Source organism: Meleagris gallopavo, chromosome 6 (genome assembly GCF_000146605.3).
Source record: "Meleagris gallopavo isolate NT-WF06-2002-E0010 breed Aviagen turkey brand Nicholas breeding stock chromosome 6, Turkey_5.1, whole genome shotgun sequence".
NCBI classification, from domain to species: Eukaryota; Metazoa; Chordata; class Aves; order Galliformes; family Phasianidae; genus Meleagris; species Meleagris gallopavo.
The window spans coordinates 6,135,376-6,154,547 of NC_015016.2; the positions used below are offsets into that span (position 1 = coordinate 6,135,376).

At 43.1% G+C, this 19,172-nt stretch overlaps 2 protein-coding genes across 4 annotated transcripts in view; one reads left to right on the forward strand and one right to left on the reverse strand.

Annotated features, from left to right (window-relative positions):
• Window positions 1-7,875, forward strand: part of NUB1 (negative regulator of ubiquitin like proteins 1) — a 16,615-nt gene extending 8,740 nt beyond the window's left edge. For all 3 annotated transcript variants that reach the window (XM_010712359.3, XM_003206945.4, XM_019616245.2), the window contains exons 7-15: window positions 634-722; window positions 2,106-2,212; window positions 3,138-3,324; window positions 3,672-3,779; window positions 3,970-4,122; window positions 4,840-4,986; window positions 5,250-5,345; window positions 6,076-6,268; window positions 7,190-7,875. In XM_010712359.3, coding sequence (XP_010710661.1) covers window positions 634-722; window positions 2,106-2,212; window positions 3,138-3,324; window positions 3,672-3,779; window positions 3,970-4,122; window positions 4,840-4,986; window positions 5,250-5,345; window positions 6,076-6,268; window positions 7,190-7,353 — 1,244 coding nt within the window. In that variant the 3' untranslated portion in view covers window positions 7,354-7,875. The remainder of the gene's footprint in view (window positions 1-633; window positions 723-2,105; window positions 2,213-3,137; window positions 3,325-3,671; window positions 3,780-3,969; window positions 4,123-4,839; window positions 4,987-5,249; window positions 5,346-6,075; window positions 6,269-7,189) is intronic.
• A 501-nt stretch (window positions 7,876-8,376) lies between these two features.
• WDR86 (WD repeat domain 86) overlaps window positions 8,377-19,172 on the reverse strand; it is a 19,922-nt gene continuing 9,126 nt past the window's right edge. Inside the window, 3 exon segments of the mRNA XM_003206948.4 lie at window positions 8,377-10,444; window positions 11,550-11,653; window positions 14,888-15,023. Of these exon segments, the coding sequence (XP_003206996.2) occupies window positions 10,226-10,444; window positions 11,550-11,653; window positions 14,888-15,023 (459 nt within the window). The 3' untranslated portion in view covers window positions 8,377-10,225.

The window sequence follows — 19,172 nt, forward strand, 5'->3', positions numbered from 1 at the left end:
AAAAAAAAAAAGGGGATTGTCTTTAGTAAGCTGTCTAAAATGCTTCGTGCTTGGCCAGCTGGTGGTGGTAGGTCTGTCTAAAGACAGACTTCATATAATAGAATCATAGAATGGCTTAGAGCAGAAGGGACCTTGAAGGTCATCCAGTTCCAGCCCCTGCCATGGACAGGGCTGCTGAGGCCCCATCCAAGCTGGCCTTGAGCAACTCCAGGGATGAGGTATGTGCAGCCTCCCTGGGCAGCAGTGCCAGTGCATCCCCACCCTCTGAGTAAAAAACTTCTTCCTATCATCTAACCTAAATTTCCCCCTTCAGTTTAAAGCCATTCCCTCTTGTTCTATCACTATCAGACCATGTAAAAAACTGGTTCCCTTCCTGTTTGTAAGCTCTGGACAAGTACTGGAAGGCTGCAATGAGATCTCCCCAGAGCTTTCTGTTCTCCAGGCTGAACTGGCCCAACCCCCTCAGCCTTTCTTGGTGGGAGAGGTGCTCCAGCCCTCTTTGTAATTCACGTTTTTTGTTGTTGTTTGCTTTTTTGTTTAACTGTCTACTTAATGACATAATCTTAAGGCAACAATGGTATTCTTTTAGGAGCTGGTACTTATAACTAAATCTTGCTTTTTCTTATGTTTCAGAGGAGTACTTGGATGCAGATACTACTCCATATCTAGATATAGCTAATCAGACTGGGAGATCAATCGAGATTCCTCCTCAAGCCAAAAAAGTAGGTAAAATTTATCTTACTGAGCTAATTAAACACTTGACAAATCAGGCTTTAAGAAGCTACTTCAAATATAGTACTGAAGTACAGTTGGGCTTTCTGGGGATGTACACTGGGTCAGCTAGATATTTGCTTAATAGAAATAATTCTGAAATGGAAATGAAGTAGAACTCTGCAATAGGAGATACTTCAGCCGTCTGAAGACAGCCCCCTAACTGCTGATCTAATGGCAGGTTTAATCTTGCATAGGCTCCTGTGTTGTCAATGTCTTTTTTTTTTTTCCAGTTTGTTTTTAAGATGGGTTTTAACTTTGCTTCCTAGCACCTGAATTTTGATTGCTGTAGGGCCACATGAAAAGAGCTCGTTCATTAGGCTCAGTTAACTTCAGCTGGAAGCAAAATGAGTCTGGCAAAGTCAGACTTCTAAAAAGTAGTTTTGAGATCTTCTGCATTGTGAGCCATCTCAGATTTAAATTTGCTCACTGTTTAAACCCCAAGTTCTCAACTGAAGGTCTTTGGCCAGGTGCATGCAGTCATTACAGTAGGAGTGACACACCTGACGTTGGCTGCTAAAGCAGAAGAATGGCAATAACACTGGCTTTTAAGATGTTGGATTTTTTGAAGATAAGTAAGAAATGTTTACAAATGTCACAAAAGAAAAATAGAAAAAAAAATAACAGTGGAGGGGGAACAACAAAGAGCAGACCCCAGCGTGTGTTAACTGCTGCTCTAGCATCTGCTGAGGCACACTGTGTTTTCTGACTCATCTGGAGTTTCTGGATGATTGGAAAAAATAGCTGTCCATTCTCACAATGCATATTGTTCTGATGAGGTGCTAAAGAGCTCACCCTAAAAGTTAAAGCATCAGATCTATGGAACTTGGGTGAGAAGAACTATTGCAAGTTGTGACTGTCAAGAAATATTACTGAAACTGTCATCCTGCAGAAACTAGAGAGTTTTCCTGCCACGTTCAAGATATAATTATCAGTTCTGAGGTTTTATAGGAAGTGAATCACAAGAGTTACACAAGATGGTTCTAATAGTAAAGCAAAACAAGCTTGGTACTGTTAGAATGTGTGGGACTTGCAAAATGCTTAGCTTGTTATCGCTTGTTACTGAGAATCTATCTGTGGTTTTAGTTTTAAAACAAATTTGGTGCTTCACTTCATGTGTCAGTAGCATTTATTGCTTTTTTTTTTTTTTAGACAATATATTATTAAATGGGATAAAAATATCAAGCAGTGTGAAATAATGACTCTTACTGAACTGATACAACAGTATTTTTCTAGGAAGAACAAGGAGTCTAGTGGATTACCTACGTAATAATTTTTAGTTATAAAAGAGAGCTGAGGGGAGTACAGAAATGACTTGATATATTTTTTTCTAGGCACTTGTGCTGGCAATGGGTTATCATGAAAAGGGCAGAGCATTAATGAAAAAGAAGGAATATGAAATAGCTCTGCCATATTTGTTGGATGCCGATAAACACTTCTGGTAAGAACATTTTGAAGTATTTATATCTTGCTTTCCTGTACTGTCATCCAAATATAGGAACACCATTAGCCCTGGCTATGTGTGTAAATCAGGGCCTCTTTTGCCCAGGATTACTTCTCACCCTCTCTGCAGTTGGGAAATAGCAGGAGAAGCCTCTGACTTGTGGTGACAGGTGGCTTCGTGTAGACAGCTGGAACAGATACAGCCACTGGGCCATTTAGTCTGTCATATTAACATAAACAGAAACTGTCATTATTAATGTATGAGGCTATAAATTGCTGTAGCTTGAGAGGCAGATGCACGTACTCTTTTGCAATCACTCCTGTAAGGAATAATTTCCTGAAAAAGATGGAGCAGAACACAGAGGTCAGTGACCATATTGGAGTTTCTGCTTGTAATCTAATTTGCTGTCAGCAGTCAGAACCCTAAGGTGCTCGTTTTGAGGCACCCCCCTAAAGTAATGTTGTCCCCTTCTGCTTCTCATCTGCACTCACAAATAAGGAGACTTGCACAGATCCCCGTGTATTCACTTGCAGTGAAGCAGATGATTGATCTCTGTGGTCTTAAAGGTTATAGAGTGTTTAATTCTATCCTGCTTTTATATGGATGCTGTCTTAAATAGTTTTTTTTTTTAAAAAAAAAAAGGAATTGTGGTTATTGTAGTTTTTTGGGAAGTAGTGTTATCATGAATATCCTGTCTATTAATGAAAGTGATGGGACATTAGTGTTTTGTTAAAGTTCCACTGGCTTCAGTTAGCTACCTCACATATGAAGCACGAGCTTCCTCAATTAATTGAGTGTATATATATGAGTATATGTATTTATGAGTATAAATATGAGTATATGTACTCCTAGCCTGTTATTTTGTTAGTGTTAAAAGGCAAACAACCACTCCCCTAAAAAACCAAATGTTTTATTTTCCCAGTGAGTGCAGCACGGAGCTGCTGAACACGGTTGATAACTATGCAGTGCTGCAGCTGGATATAGTGTGGTGCTACTTCCGCCTGGAACAGCTGGACTGCCTGGATGATGCAGAGAAAAAGCTGACCACAGCCCACAGGTGCTTCCAGAGGTGCTATGGGGAGAACCATGAAAGACTTATTGATATCAAGGTATGCTGATTTTATTCAACTAGGGTGGCTTTGTTGTTTGTTTGTTTTTTTCCTGCATTGATTCACTTACTGTTCATATATTCCAAGGCTCTCTTCTAGTTTAAAGCTTTCTTGTGCTTCCTTAGCTGGTTATGTTGTTGTGTCATTGTGAAAGCAATGGGCTTGACAATGAGGTCATAGCAAATATGTTTATATGTGTAGATTTTGCTGTGACCCTTTATTTACATACTGAGGCTTTGCATATTAGTGACTAAGTTTCATTAAAGATGTATAATGTTCTATTGATAATGAATGGATGTTCTAACATATGCTTATCCCTCTCTCCCCTTTGTTTAACAATCCTTTAGGGAAGCTATGGCCGTGAGAAGGTTTTATTTCTCCGGCTTTATCTTCTTCAGGGAATAGGACACTATCACAGTGGCAGAGAAAAGGAGGCTGCTGAGTACATCCAGAAGGTGAGGCACCATTAGGGAGAGCTTTCAAGTTGTTTGCACTAGGAACTTATTGAAAGAAATATGTTCCTGTGTTTGGACTATGCCTTGTGCCTTCTACCTGTTCATTGCTTACTCAGGAAAATGGGGAGTTGTTTTTTTTCCAGTTGTATGTTAGCAACAGTGTTAGTGATGTTGTTCATTTTACACACAGGCATCTCATTTGTATGAAGAACTGTACATAGATCCAGAAAAAGTTTATCAACTGTCATTCCTGGGGTTTTCTGAACAGGAAGCTCGCCTTGCCCTGCGAGCGTGCCATGGGAACGTGGAGCATGCTGCCAACCTTATTACCAACAGGAGAGAGGTATGGGCCAGTAAAAGCATTAAATCAAGAATTATATTTGTTGGGGGTGTCCCTAAGATCGTGTTTTGCATGACTGGTACACCATAGTGCTAAATTAAGGACTTAAATTATCGTGCTTTGGCACTGGTAGTGTGACTAACAGCTTGACATCCGCTGCCACAAGTTTGAAACCACAACTTAATAGAAGTGTTTGGACTTAAAAAAAATTCATGAGGGGAGAAGGCTGTTTTGTGCTTAAGTATAAGTAGCTGACAGTATTGGCCATACTCAAAGTACCTGAAATTACATTTGGTAAGTAGAGGTGGTACTTTAGGACTTCAGACAGTGAAATGTGGATAGAAAAGTCAAATGACTGTGAAGAATGATCTTGTTGGCTACATGCCCAGCCCTGACTGTGTGTCCTTGGCAGGTCTTGTCCACAGACCCATCTGCCAAGCTGGTTTATGGCTTACTACAAGGGTTTATAATAGCAGTGATAGTGTAGGATTAGATCTGCTGAGACTTCAGAACAGAAGCATGGCTGCAGAGCTTGCTCATGGGAATACAAAGCACTTTAGTGATCACTGTCTGGCAGTGAAATCTGTATTTAAAATACTAAGATCTTTTTCCTCAAGAAACCAAGCTTAAAAGAAGTAAATCCAAGAAACCCCTTACGCACAGGGGAAGGTGGAAGCAATCCCATGCACAGTTAGCTTTGTAATGGCTATGTTCTTGCAGGAAAAGGCACAGATAAGGAGGGAGGAGAGAGCTAAAAGAAGGCAGCGACTGGAAGACATAAACACCTTGAAAAGTATGGGCTACTCAGAGCGAGCTGCTCAAGTAGCTCTTCATCATGCACATGGAAACCTGGACCAAGCTTTTAAGGTAAGATTTTCAGGAGTAGTGCTTTTGTACAAAAAAAAAAAGTATTCTTTTAGAATTGCTTAGCAGATTCTTATTTTCTGCTTTCTGTATTGGTGAGTTTGTACCCTTTTTTGAACTGTAATGACCAAACTTCTACTTCCTGACCCAGTGAATCAGACACTAAAGTGGTTGAGGTTTTCCTTGTATGCAGTTCTCCATATTGAAGACTGTATTAACTGTATAACTGTATTTCTCTGTTCTGATCCCTCTCCATTTTACTGTAGTTTATTCTGGACAATCCAGAGTTACTGTTGGAAAACGACGATGATGATTCTGCGGCCTCAGACCAGTTTCAGGTTTCCCAAGAAAGTATTGACCAGGTAAGTCAGATCTTTTTCTTTCTGAGGAGTTGGTAGCCTTGTTTCTGAATTGCACCTTCAACCACACTAGATCTTTCTTAAGCAAAGCTGTAGAAATTATCTTTGTCCCATATGCCTCATATGCTGTCACAAACTTCCATTGTCTTGCATCTGCTCTTAACAGCAAAGTCACACTTGGGGTGAAGTGTAATTCCTGTTTACTTCCTGCCCTTCACACCAATGTGTTGTGCACAGGTTCTGAGGGAAGTACAGGCATTCTAGTGCTCTTACTCTAAAAAAGACATCAGAGAAGAGATGTATTCAAGTATTTAAACATATTGCAGTGCACTTGGGAAAGAGTTGACATCTGTCTTTCTCATCATGGGCCATCTGAAAAGCTCTTCATTAGCTAGTGTTGCCTGATAGTTAATGTCAGGCAGGAAAACTGTATTGCCTAGAAAAGATAAATAATAAACGCACGCTCCTGGAATGTTGGAGTGCTTTGAAGTTCCCTTTGAAAACTGAAGAGCTGGCCTGATGTTAAACAAGAGGCTCTTGATTTTGCTCAACGTTCCCATTCCTGTAATAGGTCATTGCCCTGTTGTTAGCTATTCCAGTAAACCACACTCAGTGTCCTGGAATTCCTGGTATGCAACGCTTTCCTCTGCGCAAGGGGATTGACTGTCAGATTCCTGTCAGTCACTGATGCTGACTGAGCTTGAATTTCTGTCTTTATTTCTGCCCCTTGTAGCTGATGTACATGGGATTCAGCCAGGAGTCAGCAAAGCAAGCTTTAAAGGTCTTTAAAGGCAACATCCACTTAGCTTCCCAGACACTGGCTCATTATGGGGGAGTTCTGCCAGATTCACTTCAGCTATCTCCAGAGGGGTCCAGTCTGTCAGAGGAATCAACTTCATCTAAAGACTCACCTACAGAGTCTGCAAGTAAGAAATACTGCATGTAACGACGAGAGAAAGCAGGAGGCTATTTTGCTTTTTGTACAAGTTGATGATGTGATTTCTGCTTGCATCATTTGTAGAGGGCATTGAGTTAGGCCTCAGACTGATTTCCTTGGTACCATAGTTACTGACAAGGCAGACATCAGCCCCAGATAAGCTATAGCTCCTACAATCAGTCCCAGCTATATATGATCTATAAGGGCTGTAGTGTCACACAAGACAGAATGTACCCCAGAAGGAAAGGGTAACCTTCAGAGGCATCCTGGGAGAAGCTGAAAGGAGTGGCTGCTGACTTAGCCATGGCTTTAGCACACAAGGCTGGAGGCCTTGGGTGTCTACATCGTATCACTGGGGAGGAACACACTGCCCTTTCTAGCCCACGGATAATTCTAGCTTTTCCCATCTAACTGAATTCCCTCATACCAATTAAGACTAAAAACAAATCAGCCTCTCCCTGCCTGTACTCTCAGAGAGCAAGTAGTACATTCTTAAGACTCTCCTGCTTCCTGGACTTAGCTCTGAAGATTTTCGGCTTGTTAATGCCAGATTTTTTTGATTGCCATGAAGTTTTATTCCAAATGTGTGATACAGAAGCTGATTTGACCACATGCCCTTTATCTTGATAGAGCTGTAACTCATACCTGCATTAGCAAAGAGGAAACTCATACTTTGTCTCATATTAGCTGTCAGAGCTCGAGCAATCCCTGTTGTACGACTAAGGGCTTTCCTGCAGCTTTAAGTAGAGGGAAAATTGGCCATCCTGCAATAACTGGTAGAGCAATTTTAAATAAGAGGTAGTTTGTAGTAATTGGCTCTTGCAGAGCAGTCATGCTGGTGAAAGAGGGAAAGTACAAACTTCATTCAGGAATGAAACCACTGCTGACTTGATTTCTTTTTTAATTGAAGGTTCTTCTAGTTCACCAACAGATGAAGACATGGAGACTGATGCAGTCAATGAAATCCTGGAGGATATTCCTGAACATGAAGAGGATTATCTGGATTTAACACTGGAGGAGGAGGAACAGATCATTCATGAATACTTATCCTACATAGAAGTACCACAGCATTAAATCTCATTACCTTGACTTCAGTTACATGCTTTTCCCTTGACAAATTGAGTTTGGATTATAAATGCATCTTCAGCTTATTTCTTACTAAACGCCTTGAAGTCAGTTAAGCTGTAGGTGAAACACATAATTCCTGCTTATTTATAAATCTGCTTAAAGCCTACATCTGTGGTACACTGTAATTTATTGTCATAGCAAAAAGATAGAAACATTTATTTTCAGAAGAAAATTTAATAGAACTTAACTATATTTTTATTGTGAAAAAAGTTGATTCACTTAGTATACAGGCAAATAAGCATTTCTACATCACTTTAAAATATCAGCTTTGAGGCAATCTTTGTAAAGGAGAGACCTGGCTAGTGAAGTTAGAGAGGTATCCACCTATGTACTGTTTGTTTTTTTTTTCCATCTGGAAGATTGCTGAGAGTCATTTATGTGTCTGTTATGCATGGATTTATACTGCATTCTGCTTCTTGTTTCATGCAGGTGTTACACAGGCAATAAAGATAACCATGTGCTGCTTCAGCTTTTAGTAAGTCTTCTGTCCTTTTCTCTCAAAAAGCAATAGGAACTTCCACAGCCCATAGCGTTCTGGAGAAATACCTGCGTGGAAATACCTGGTGTAACATCCTGCAACATAAGCATCCCAGTGAGTTCACCCAGCGTTTTTTTCCATTTGCATTCAATGCCTTCAGACTCACGGTAGAGGGAGCTCAAGCCCTACCTGCTGCAGGGCCGCGGGAAGGCAGCAGGGAGCAGGGATCTTTGCTGCAGGTGGCCCTGACAGGAGCTGCTCTGAGATGAGCTGAGTATGTTGTGACCATTTCTTCTTACCCAGCATTTATCGGGGGAAATGAAGGCTTGCACTTCTGCAGTACTGGGAGAAAACACAGTGCTGGAAGTAGGACTATGGCCTGCAAAGTGACTGCAATAATCCTAAAGCTAAGAGTTGGTAAGTTTTGTAGTGGATTTTACTTTGGCTACCGTAGCCCAGGGCAGAAAAAGACAGAATAATCAACTATATCATTAATTAGTTACTTGCTGTTTATTTCACACTTATGTGTCAAGACAAGCACTACAGAAACAGGGTAGTTGTGTTAATTCATCCCCACTGACCAACATGTTTCTAAAGCCAGAAATGCAAACTTGAGGCAAAGAAAAAAAAAAAACCAGCAACTGCTGTATCCCCACTGTCTCTCTGCAGAAGAGCACAGAACAACATACAAACCAAAATATACCTAGACAATGGAAACAACCAACCAAGCCAAGAGCTGTACATAGCTTTATCAAGGAGTAGGTGGCACTGCACTGGCATTACCTTGTGGTAGACCATGGGCAGGCATGGAAGGCAGCAGCTCTCTGCTTCAGCACAGTTTACGTAGCCAAGTGGCAGTGACAACTCAAAAAGTGAACGTTTCTCCTTGGGGTTTGTAAAATTAGCATCTTAACATGCAAAGCTTACAGGAGAAGCCGTTCTTCTGTGATGTAACTCTGCCAGCACTGCCCCCAGGAACTGTGTGCGCAGTTTTAAGTGATCAGCAGGGTGGGAGGCATTAGTTGAAGGATTTAGTTAATTTTGAACGTGCATTTGAAGACACTGATATCTTTAGCAACAGACAGAAACAGCAATGACTCATTAATTCCACTCTATGAGCTCTGTGCCTCTTCATGTGCAGCTGCCCTGTGATGAGCTCTCACATCTCACATACCGTGGGCAGTCAGTTCAAAGTTTTAACCCAGAAGTCTTAGCCCACACTGCCTGTCACAACTATTCCATCTCTGCTACTGCTTTCCTACAGACCTTGCCATCATAAGCAAAACACAGCAGTAGAAGAAAGGAGCACACAGAGCCAACACCAGCCCTGCCCCAAGGGCAGCCCCAGCAGCAAGGGAAATGGCTCCCAAAGCGAATATTGTTTTTCCATATTCCATCCATCCTTTGCTGCTGTGCACCTGCAGGCAAATTCCCTCTACCTGAGAAGTAGATAAAAGCAAGACAGGCAGTTGTAGATGCCACATGTTTATTGGTCCGTTCTAAGAAAGAATTACAGCGTTGCTAACTTGCTGTAGTAGACAGAATAAATAAAGCCATAAAAATAAAAACATGTGGTTAGATATTTTTGTACTGGTTCTACAAAGGGTTATATCTGCAAATAGAAAAATAGAAGAACCTTTGTTTATTCACGGCTCAGTGGTTATCAGAAAGGGATGAACCTGGAAAAAGATGGGGAGAAATACTCTCGGATTCAGCAGCTCAGCCATTGCTGCTAGCAAGCCAAGGCCAGGTATAACCACATAAGGAAGAAAGACAACACCTTTCCAGCAATTCTTCCCCCATATTTCATGCCCACCCCCTGTGAAGCACAACTGGAACTCCCACATGGATACAAGGACCACGCAGAACCGAGCACTGAGCTAGGCTGCCCAGGGGTATTGCATAGCCACTGTTCCAGATGTGGTGCCACAACCTCCTTGCTCCTGCCATGCTCAGGCATTCAGCTGAACTAAGGGCATGCGAGAGGGCAGTGGGGATAGGCAGAAAGTCCTTGTCAGATTCCAGCCACATGGAAGTGTGCAACACCTCAACCCCAGGGAGAACTGAAAAAAAGCAGCTGTAAATAAAGTTCTTAACAACACAGCCACACTGCTGCTACACACTCAGTCCCTCCTGCCCCCAGTACTGCTCAGCTGAGTCATCTTGAGCAGCAACATGACTGGAGTCCATCTGACTGCCACAGAGAGCTTTGGCTCTTTAAACAGAGTTTCAACCAAAGCTGTCTCCCATCTCTTTCCAAGTTCTGGCTTGCATGAAGACAGCAGTGCAGAAAACGGAAGGTTCAGCTTTGGTCACTCACAGAAAGTCTGTTGTGGACAGTCACATTAGTTCAACAGTCTCGTGTTCCCCATTTTCTTGCTGTACCATACAGCCGACCTTATTGTTGAAGAGACGAGACAGACTTCCCTTCTGAGAGCTCCTGCCCTGGACACATTTCTCCTTCTTCAAACGCCGCTTATTTCTCTTGCATATTCCCCGGATGTCCCAAATCCTCAGTGTTCCATCGTGGGAGGCTGTGTACAGCAGCTCGTTGTGGATCTGGAACAACAGGGTCACACAATGCCAAGCTACAGCTCAGAACGTGCATAATCAAACTCCAGAATCAGAGCAAACACAGCTTGAATCGACACTTAGGACCTGACAGCTCACGAAAATTATCACGAAATTATCACGAAAGCTGCTCAATGCTCAATGCAGTGATGAGACATTACCAAGTCAGGCCTCATTTCTTAGCCATTTCACGGAGCCATACAATATACACAGCAAGCATTATTTATAATTTACATCCACCAGAAAAGCAATGGGGAACTAATTCCTAAGTGTCACAGCAGGCTGTAGCCAGGCATTTCTGTGCCAGCTTCAGACTGCTGGTTTTGAAGACAAAGACTTAAAAAGTTTGAAGACTGAGGCACCACCAAAATGCGTATCACTGAGCAGTGGATAGGGACAGGAATGCTCTCCTTACCACTTCCCTTCACTTTCTCCCTTTTTCGCATTAAACATCAGTGCCCATTGAGTCAAGACAATGAAGAAGTCTTTTTTAAGGACCTGGATTAGCTTTCAGAAAAACGTTAACCCTGTAGCAGAGACTCTTCCATTTGTCTGGTGGGAGGTGCAGCAGACAGCAACACAGAGCTTCTCTGCCATCGTTACATCTATAGAAAAAATTATATGCTGGAGGCAACCCTTCATACAGTAGTTTATATAAAGGGTGGAACAGCACTAGCACCTCACTAGGAGTAGAAAGGACAGTAAACAGGTGCTGGACTCTCTGTGAAGGGATGCCATATCTGGGGGACAAGGGCTGAATGCTGTATTTCTTCTATTTGGATAAAGAAGGAATTTTGCACTGCAAATCCTTGCCATATTGAAGCCTCCTGCTTGAAGGGCTCTCTAAGTCCATCCCCTGCCCCTACATGTCTCTGTCACTGCATTTCTTATGAACGCTTGTCTAACCTGATCTGAAAAGCCTCCCATCGCTGACATAGGACTGCCTCTGGAGGTTCATTCTATGGCTTTGCTTATCCTTCACACTGGGGATATTTGCATCTGTTACATTTCATCTTATCCCAAAACAGCACTCAACTGCTGCACGGTTCCCATGAAACACAAGAGAGCAAGCACAAGTGACAAAATTTCCCACCTGGATGCAATTGATGATGAACTTGTGTCCTCGGAAGATCTTCTGCAGGACACCACTCCTGGAATTGAAGGCTCGTGCACAGGCATCACCACTCCCAGTGAATACTGCAACACAAGCACACAGCTCAGCACACACAGGAGCAGCCACAAAAGGACGGCTCACGCCAATTCAGAAACACACCAAGAATGGTCTTAAACTGAGACAGGAGAGGTTTAGGTTGGATATTAGGAGGAAGTTTTTCCCCCAGAGGGTGTTGAGGCACTGGAACAGGTTGCCCAAGGAGGCTGTGGATGCCCCATCCCTGCAGGCATTCAAGGCCAGGCTGGATGTGGCTCTGGGCAGCCTGGTCTGCTGGTTGGTGACCCTGCACATAGCAGGGGGTTGAAATGAGATGATCATTGTGGTCCTTTTCAGCCCGGGCCATTTTATGACTCTCTCCTATGATTCTATGATTTAGGCCATGCCTTTGCAGTGTTCCCCCAAAGGGGAACACCTGTGCTTTAAAAGTTATAAATTGCTTCCAGGAACACCCACTTTCTTTCACATGCCTCAAATTCCTCAAGTTTATCTACAGATAAAAATGTCAGAACAGCACAAAGCGTTCACTGCTTCATATTCACTGTTCTCTGCACTTCATGTCCTTGCAGAAAGACAACTACAAAACTGCAATGCCTGAAAACGACAGATCCCTCATCTTCTGGGAGAACCTGGGCACTGGATTCCTGAACAGATGTGAAGAAATGTACACAGTGGCAAATGGAGGGCTACAAGAAGAGACTAGAACAGGCTGCCTTCTGCTAGCAGCTTTCCAACCCAAGTTAAAGAGCCGGAGGCTGGCTTCCTCCTGGGTACACCTTTAAGGAACACTTGGGTATGGAAAAACCAGACTCATTTTACATGGGCCTGCATGCACTTTGTGGCCAACACAATACTGAAAAAAATAATAATAATAATAAAAAAATCACTTGTCCCATTCTGCAGACCAGTACCAACAACACAAAGCACAGCACAATTTTTTCCAGTTAACAGAAATACCTTCCTATATTACACACCTGCAGAGAATAAGAAGCAATTAAGAGCTGCTTTCACCACACTGCTGTCAGTTCATTCCAGTTATCAGGATTTTGCTCCTGACAGACATCTCTTCCACCTTTTGAACTGTCATTCCAGATTTACGAAGCCTCCCTGCAGCCCTGAGTTGTAAGGGAGAGCTGCTGACATAACCCAGATTCAGCATTTAAATTATAGACACCTCTCTGAAGCAAACAAGCAAATATGTATATATGTCAGCAATTTATTTATTTTTTATTTTTTTTTAACTTAAATTTCACAGCATCTTGGGAGAGTGGGCAGGTTTGGAACGTTCCCTTGGAGATTTGGAACAGGAAAAAAAAAATATATATATATATATAAACTGAATTAAATCTTAAATGACCACGTATGTACAGTAGGAGAGAAATAACCACGATAAGACCGTTAAGTAAACGGAACTGAGAACAGCTGTAACGTTCCCCATGCTTGTAATTACAAACACATACTGAGCAAAGCCAATAGAAACACATTCTGATCATTTGATGGCTCAGTTAGAATCAGAATATATCTAAATTATTTTCAGACACATCCCTAGCATTCTTCCATGGCATGGATCTTACTCTTTAAGTGCAATAAATTTTCCTTGTTTGACACGCTTAGCATTTTTGCTTTAGATTGAAAAGTGAGATCTTTAACACTCTGAGCACTTCTGTCACGCCAGCAGGATGTCGCAGGTCTGACTAAATGCAGTAATACCAAATGCACTTTAAGAAAGAGAGCTATGGAAAAGTAATGTATCTGCATGGCAGAGACACTGCAGAGGGATGAAGGGGAGGGAAACGGCATCAGATAATGAAACTTCTGTTTGAGCCTAACCTTCTTTATAGTGATTTTAGAGACTCTGGTCAAGCCTATACTAACAGCCTGAAAAGCAGCTCTGAGCATCTCATTAATAAAGGAGACAGCCTGCTGTCTGCTCAGTACAGATTCCTCACTGGATCAGGCCAGCATTCGCTTAGCGCAGTCATCTTGCTTGATGACAACGTTTGGTTTTGTATCTTTCTAATGTGTATTATCTCACATTTGTCAGCCATTTATCACCATTATACCCATCATTTACCACAAGAGATATTAAGGCCCTAATAGCAACCATTCATTTGGTGTTACATGTTGGTCATAGAATCATAGAACGGCCTGGGTTGAAAAGGACCACAATGCTCACCTAGTTTCAACCCCTGCTACGTGCAGGGTCACCAACCAGCAGCCCAGGCTGCCCAGAGCCACATCCAGCCTGGCCTTGAATGCCTCCGGGGATGGGGCATCCACAGCCTCCTTGGGCAACCTGTTCCAGTGTGACACCACCAAGCCAAAAGTACAGAAACTGAGATCAGAAAAGCACTGCAGCTTTCTGGATTAGTTTAAGACTCTACACCCCTGTTACCTAGCAGAGAGAAATACTTGGTTGGGAAGTGAGTGAAGGCACATTGAGTCTAACAACAGTGTCAGAATGAGACAGATGATGCATTGAGAGGTTTGGGCTGACTAAAGCAGAAATGCAGCCTTGCAACCCAAATGTGGAAGAGCAGAGATTGACATGCAGAAGGAAAACCAGCCAAGAGAGGGATTTAAAGAACAGTTTCTTGGCTGGAATATGTTATATCAACAAGAGAGAGCTATGCAAAGATAACTCTATTAACAGGAATATTGAAAGCAGTGAAGTTGAGCATTTGTAAGCAACACTCAGCTGCAGCAGAAAGGTGGTTTTGGAACAACTAGATGCAGAAGGACAGAAAAAGGAAAAAGAATTTGTGCAAATTTTGAGATAGTCAGAGTCCAAACAGAAACCCTGTTGGAAAGAGCAGCGAGGATTTGAGAAGGGATTCTGGTTTGGGACAGTCTGTTAACAGTACAGGCAAGGCAGCAGAGGGTGGCACGGGGCAGTGTATCCAGCAGCAGCACTTGCTGTCAGCAAGAGCAGCAGGCTGACAGACATTAGGCTGGTGAGGCTAAACCATGGCTATGCAAACAACCCACAGACAGCTCTGGATTTAAGCCACTTCCCTTCGTAACATAAATAAAGCAAGTACTTCATCTGCTAGAAGAAGGAGGTCAAAATGGAGGGAAGATCTGAGCTTCTCAGACAGAACAGTGCAGCAAATTTGATACTGAACATAAAAAGCTGGAGCTGAAAAAAGTGACACGTTTTCAAGCCTTGTAATTACAGCATTCTCTATTAACAATCTTCAATCAAAGACAAACATCCAAAGGGAGACAAGGGATTGCTGAACATACGAAAGGCAACTTACAGATCCCAGCGTGGTATTTCAAAGTGCTAACGCTGTGTTTGTGAGCCTTGTACGTTTGGATTCGCTCCCCAGTGTCCACTAACCAGCACTTCACTGTCCTGTCCGCGCTTCCTGAATACAAGTGCCGATTCACCAGCTGAAGGGAAGAGGAAAAAAAAGCATTAGCAACAGTCTCTTAGGCATGTTGGTGTGAGCACTGCATTGAGCTGACTCATCTGAAGTCACAGTTTCTGTCTGAACGGCCTCAAGAAAAAAGAACTAACAAATGGTAGTTCCTGCAAGGTACAGACTGCGTTTTAACCAGAGGTCAGCAACCCCACCTGTGGCAGAGGGTTGGAACCTGATGATCCTTGAGGTCCCTTCCAACCCAAGCCATTCCATGATTCTATCATAAACAGAGTATAGCAGGATTATATGGTTTATATAGCAGGATTTAGTATAGCAGGATTATACGGATTATAGGTCAATATGAGGAAACGCTAGCTCTTCCTCAATGGTAGAGGGGGGTTTTTCCTTTCCACACAGACACAGCAGAGAACTGCAACGGGAATGATTGCAGAAGGGAAAGAGTGACAGGGAGAATATAACAGACCTGTGTAGACTGTGTAGTACTATAAAACTTGCCAGGATACAGCAATAGACTATCTGAAGTGCACAGAGCCTGGCAGCTTTGCAGGGAAACCCTCCACAGTGCAAAGAGAAATCCTGCATTCATGCTCATCTAGAGCAAGCAAATATAGTCTCTGAGCAGGCACCATTCTGCACGGCTCTGCATACTTCTCCAAGCAGAAGGCTGGTCTGGCAGATGCCATTTGAAGGCAGTATGATGGTGTCAGCCAGTTAAGCACACGCTCTCACAGCAATCATGAGTCAACTGAACCTGGGCGTTGCTCTTGGGTCACTTTCAGGGGACACCTTGCACTATAAACCCTCAATCCCTCCTCCTGGCACTCTGTTTCTGTAAGCTTTAAATGTTTTTCCATTCTTTCCCATCTCCACTCCACTTTGAGAAGGTGTCATTTGTGAAAGGCATCATAAAGAAGCAGAACTTGGCCCATGGGGCAGTTTTCACAGCTGAACGTCAAGGGGTTGTAAAACACATCAGCTGCTAAAAGTCAGCAGTACTTTGAAATGTCACATCCCATTACTTTTAAGCTGCGTTAACCATGGCATTAATACTACATCTCTTTGAGGAAAGAGAAGGAATGGCCAGCAGCACTAACGAAAAGTGAGAGCCGTAACAGTCAGCCTGAGGAAGATAACCTGACCTTTCATTTCCAGGCTCAACTTGAATGGGCACAACAAACATCATCACATGGCCCCTGCTCAATGCAAGAGTTGTTTTGAATTGAGAGCCTGCTGGGCTTTTCCTGGCCAAGTCATCACATTTCTGTTTCAGACATCTCACACCGACACACTCAGTAAAGAAGGGGAAAACATGGAGTTATAACCTCCTGCAGGTAAGTGCCACTCAGCGTTACCGGAACATTAGGTTACACTGCTTGAGTTCCACATCTAAGTGGGTGTGCAAATGCTGAAATGAAACAGAACAGCAGCACTTGCCTAGATTTTCTTCCTTGCTGGATTTAAAAATGTGTTAAATGACCTGGGCTACTCAGATAATTTATGCCACCGGGAGCATAAGAACCATAAAAGCAGCATGGAGACCTGCAGAGTTGGCAGCATGGCAGCTCTCTTCATTAAGCCCCAAGTCTCTGTGCCACCCTCTAATACACCTGTTTATTTCCCCTCCTCCCCCTCCCCCCTCCCCAGTTTAAGCAGGGGAGCAAAGGATTCTCAGCAATGCTTAGAAACAGAAACATGAACATGTTAAACCATCTATTGGATGTCACAGACTAAGCTTGCAGCAAAGCCAATAGCAAAGTCTGCTACGTGTTCAAACTGTCACACTTGCCTCTCATTTCAGTTTTGATGAAATACCTCCTGCTTCACTTGATCACATCTTAACAGATCTAGGTTACAGCTGCAACCTAAGCTACAGCTCTTCAGATATCTACTATTTAGTTAAAATCATCATCATCACAGGCAGTGCCCCCAGTCCAAGCACCTGATGCGCAGGCACTCACATTGTATGGCATAAAATAAAATATAAATAAATGCCTTCCCTAATTCACAGGTGGAGAACTGTGATACAGTGCATCTCAAGTCCCTGCTTAAAAAAGTGTCTTGAAGTTTGCAATACTGCAACTTCTGAGTGCCAGGATCTCAGAGCACAGGATGCATTACACACCTCAGGGAAGCTGTGATGAGCACCAGTGCACTGAGCCCAGGAAGGTATATGAAAACCAACTGGGATTCTTACTGACAAGAGCAAGACAGAGGAACCGATCCAATCCAACCATGTCAAATCAGCGGTTTGACTCCAGAGCTTTCTGCCAGAATTGGCATCCAAAAGATGTATTTATCTCCCAGTGCAGACACAGTAGGCCCGGCTCTCAACCACCCAAGGCTGGACATGATGCACAGATACCCCATGCTGGCTGGGCACAGCAGGTTGCCAAAGCCCCATCCAGCCTGGCCCTGAGCACCTCCAAGGATGGGGCACCCACAGCTCTGGGCAGAAGTGCCAGTGCCTCACCGGGAAGAACTTCTTCCTAATATCCGATCCAAACCTACCCTTTCTTAATTTAAAGCCTTTTCCCTTTGTCGTAGCACTAGGAAGCATCCACAATTGCTGTTCCTTGGCTTAAATACCCCTGCTAACACATTAGGCTCAGCAGATCAGCTCCTAGAACAACTTCTTCACCAGAATGCAAGACCAAGCTGTACCTTTGGTGGGAGCAAGGCATCCCCAGTGCCGAGACCAGCACCCATTTTTGTGCATGGGCATTCAGATGCAGTCATTTTCAGCCAATATTTGTGTGCTTACAAACCTCCATCCCTAACTACCAGGCCTTTTTTCCCCCCCTTCTATCTCCAAAGCTCCAAAACTCACATTCAGTTCTCTAATCCCGGTCCTATTCTTATTAAAGAATTTAACTTTCTTATAATTTAGAGGGAAAATGGTAAAATTTCACCCAACAGATTTTCCAAATATACCCAAGCCTGTCAAATCCCGGTTTAAAAACCATCAGTAGAAACAGTTACATATTCTAATCTGCAAATGCCTGGAGAACTGGTGGTATTTCCAGAGCTGTATTTTCCTTGGCTGGCTCCTGAGTGCTTTGTTCACTTTGGATCACTGCCCAACAAAGTTCCTGACAAGGAAAAGCATGGCAATGCAAGGACACCTGGAGCAGAGCAGACAACACACAACAGATCTGCAGCTTGGGTACTAATGAGCTGTGCGGATACTTCAAACCCAAAGAGCTTCAAAAGGATAAAGAAAGCTGATGACAATCAGATGACCAGTTTTAAAGCCTCAGCCAGATGGGGGGAAAGAAATCACCTCATTGATAGCTTTAATTCTGGACTATTCATTTTTCTCATTGTGCTGAGGGACTTTGCTTTTTACCAGATGAAACACTGAGACATGAGAATGAGGCACATTGGTCTCAATCTTCCAGCAATGTCCTGAAAAATGTACTATTCCACGACAAAGCTTGGTCAGACTGGTTTTTAACAGCCAAGTTACAGCACTGGGAAAACAAAAGTTGCCAACACTGAAGTAGTTACAAGTTTCACCATAAAGAAATTGCCTGTTTTATTTAATCCTGATGTTGGTTGCAGCCCCTAGACATGCCACAGTTAGCATAAAGAAGCATAGCTAGGGTTGGTCTCTCCAGACAGTCACAACCCTACTGCTCTGTGAGCTTGGCTGAGCTGAACACATGCAGCAGCTTAAGACAATTTCCACCTGCATGAATGCCAAAAAAAGTCAGCAAAAGAGTTGTGTAGCAGGTTATTCAACCTACAGCTTATAGAAATGGACTTTGCTCTCCAATTAACCTTTGCTATATGGCAATTTAACTTTCATCCAAGGAGAGGCCACTGGCTCAGCAATTGGAACAGGCACGTCATCTTGCTGCAGGTCGCTGTGCTCGAGCAGGCTCTCAAGAAGGCAAGTTCCCATCAGCACACTTCCAATTGCCAGCTTTCTCTCTAGGAGGGGTCAGTGCTCCTGCAACCTGTCAGCTGGGTCTTCTGTTCACAGCTGCTCCCAAGAGTAGAAATCACCAACTTGGAGCAGTCTCAAGTTACAGCCATGTGAGCCTTCCGCTGAGTTAGACTTTCAGGATCCCATTCAAACCACAGTCATTTTAGCAAGCTAAATGACTCCCTGTGAGCAAGAAATTGTTTTGTTTTTTTGGTTGTTGGTTTTTAA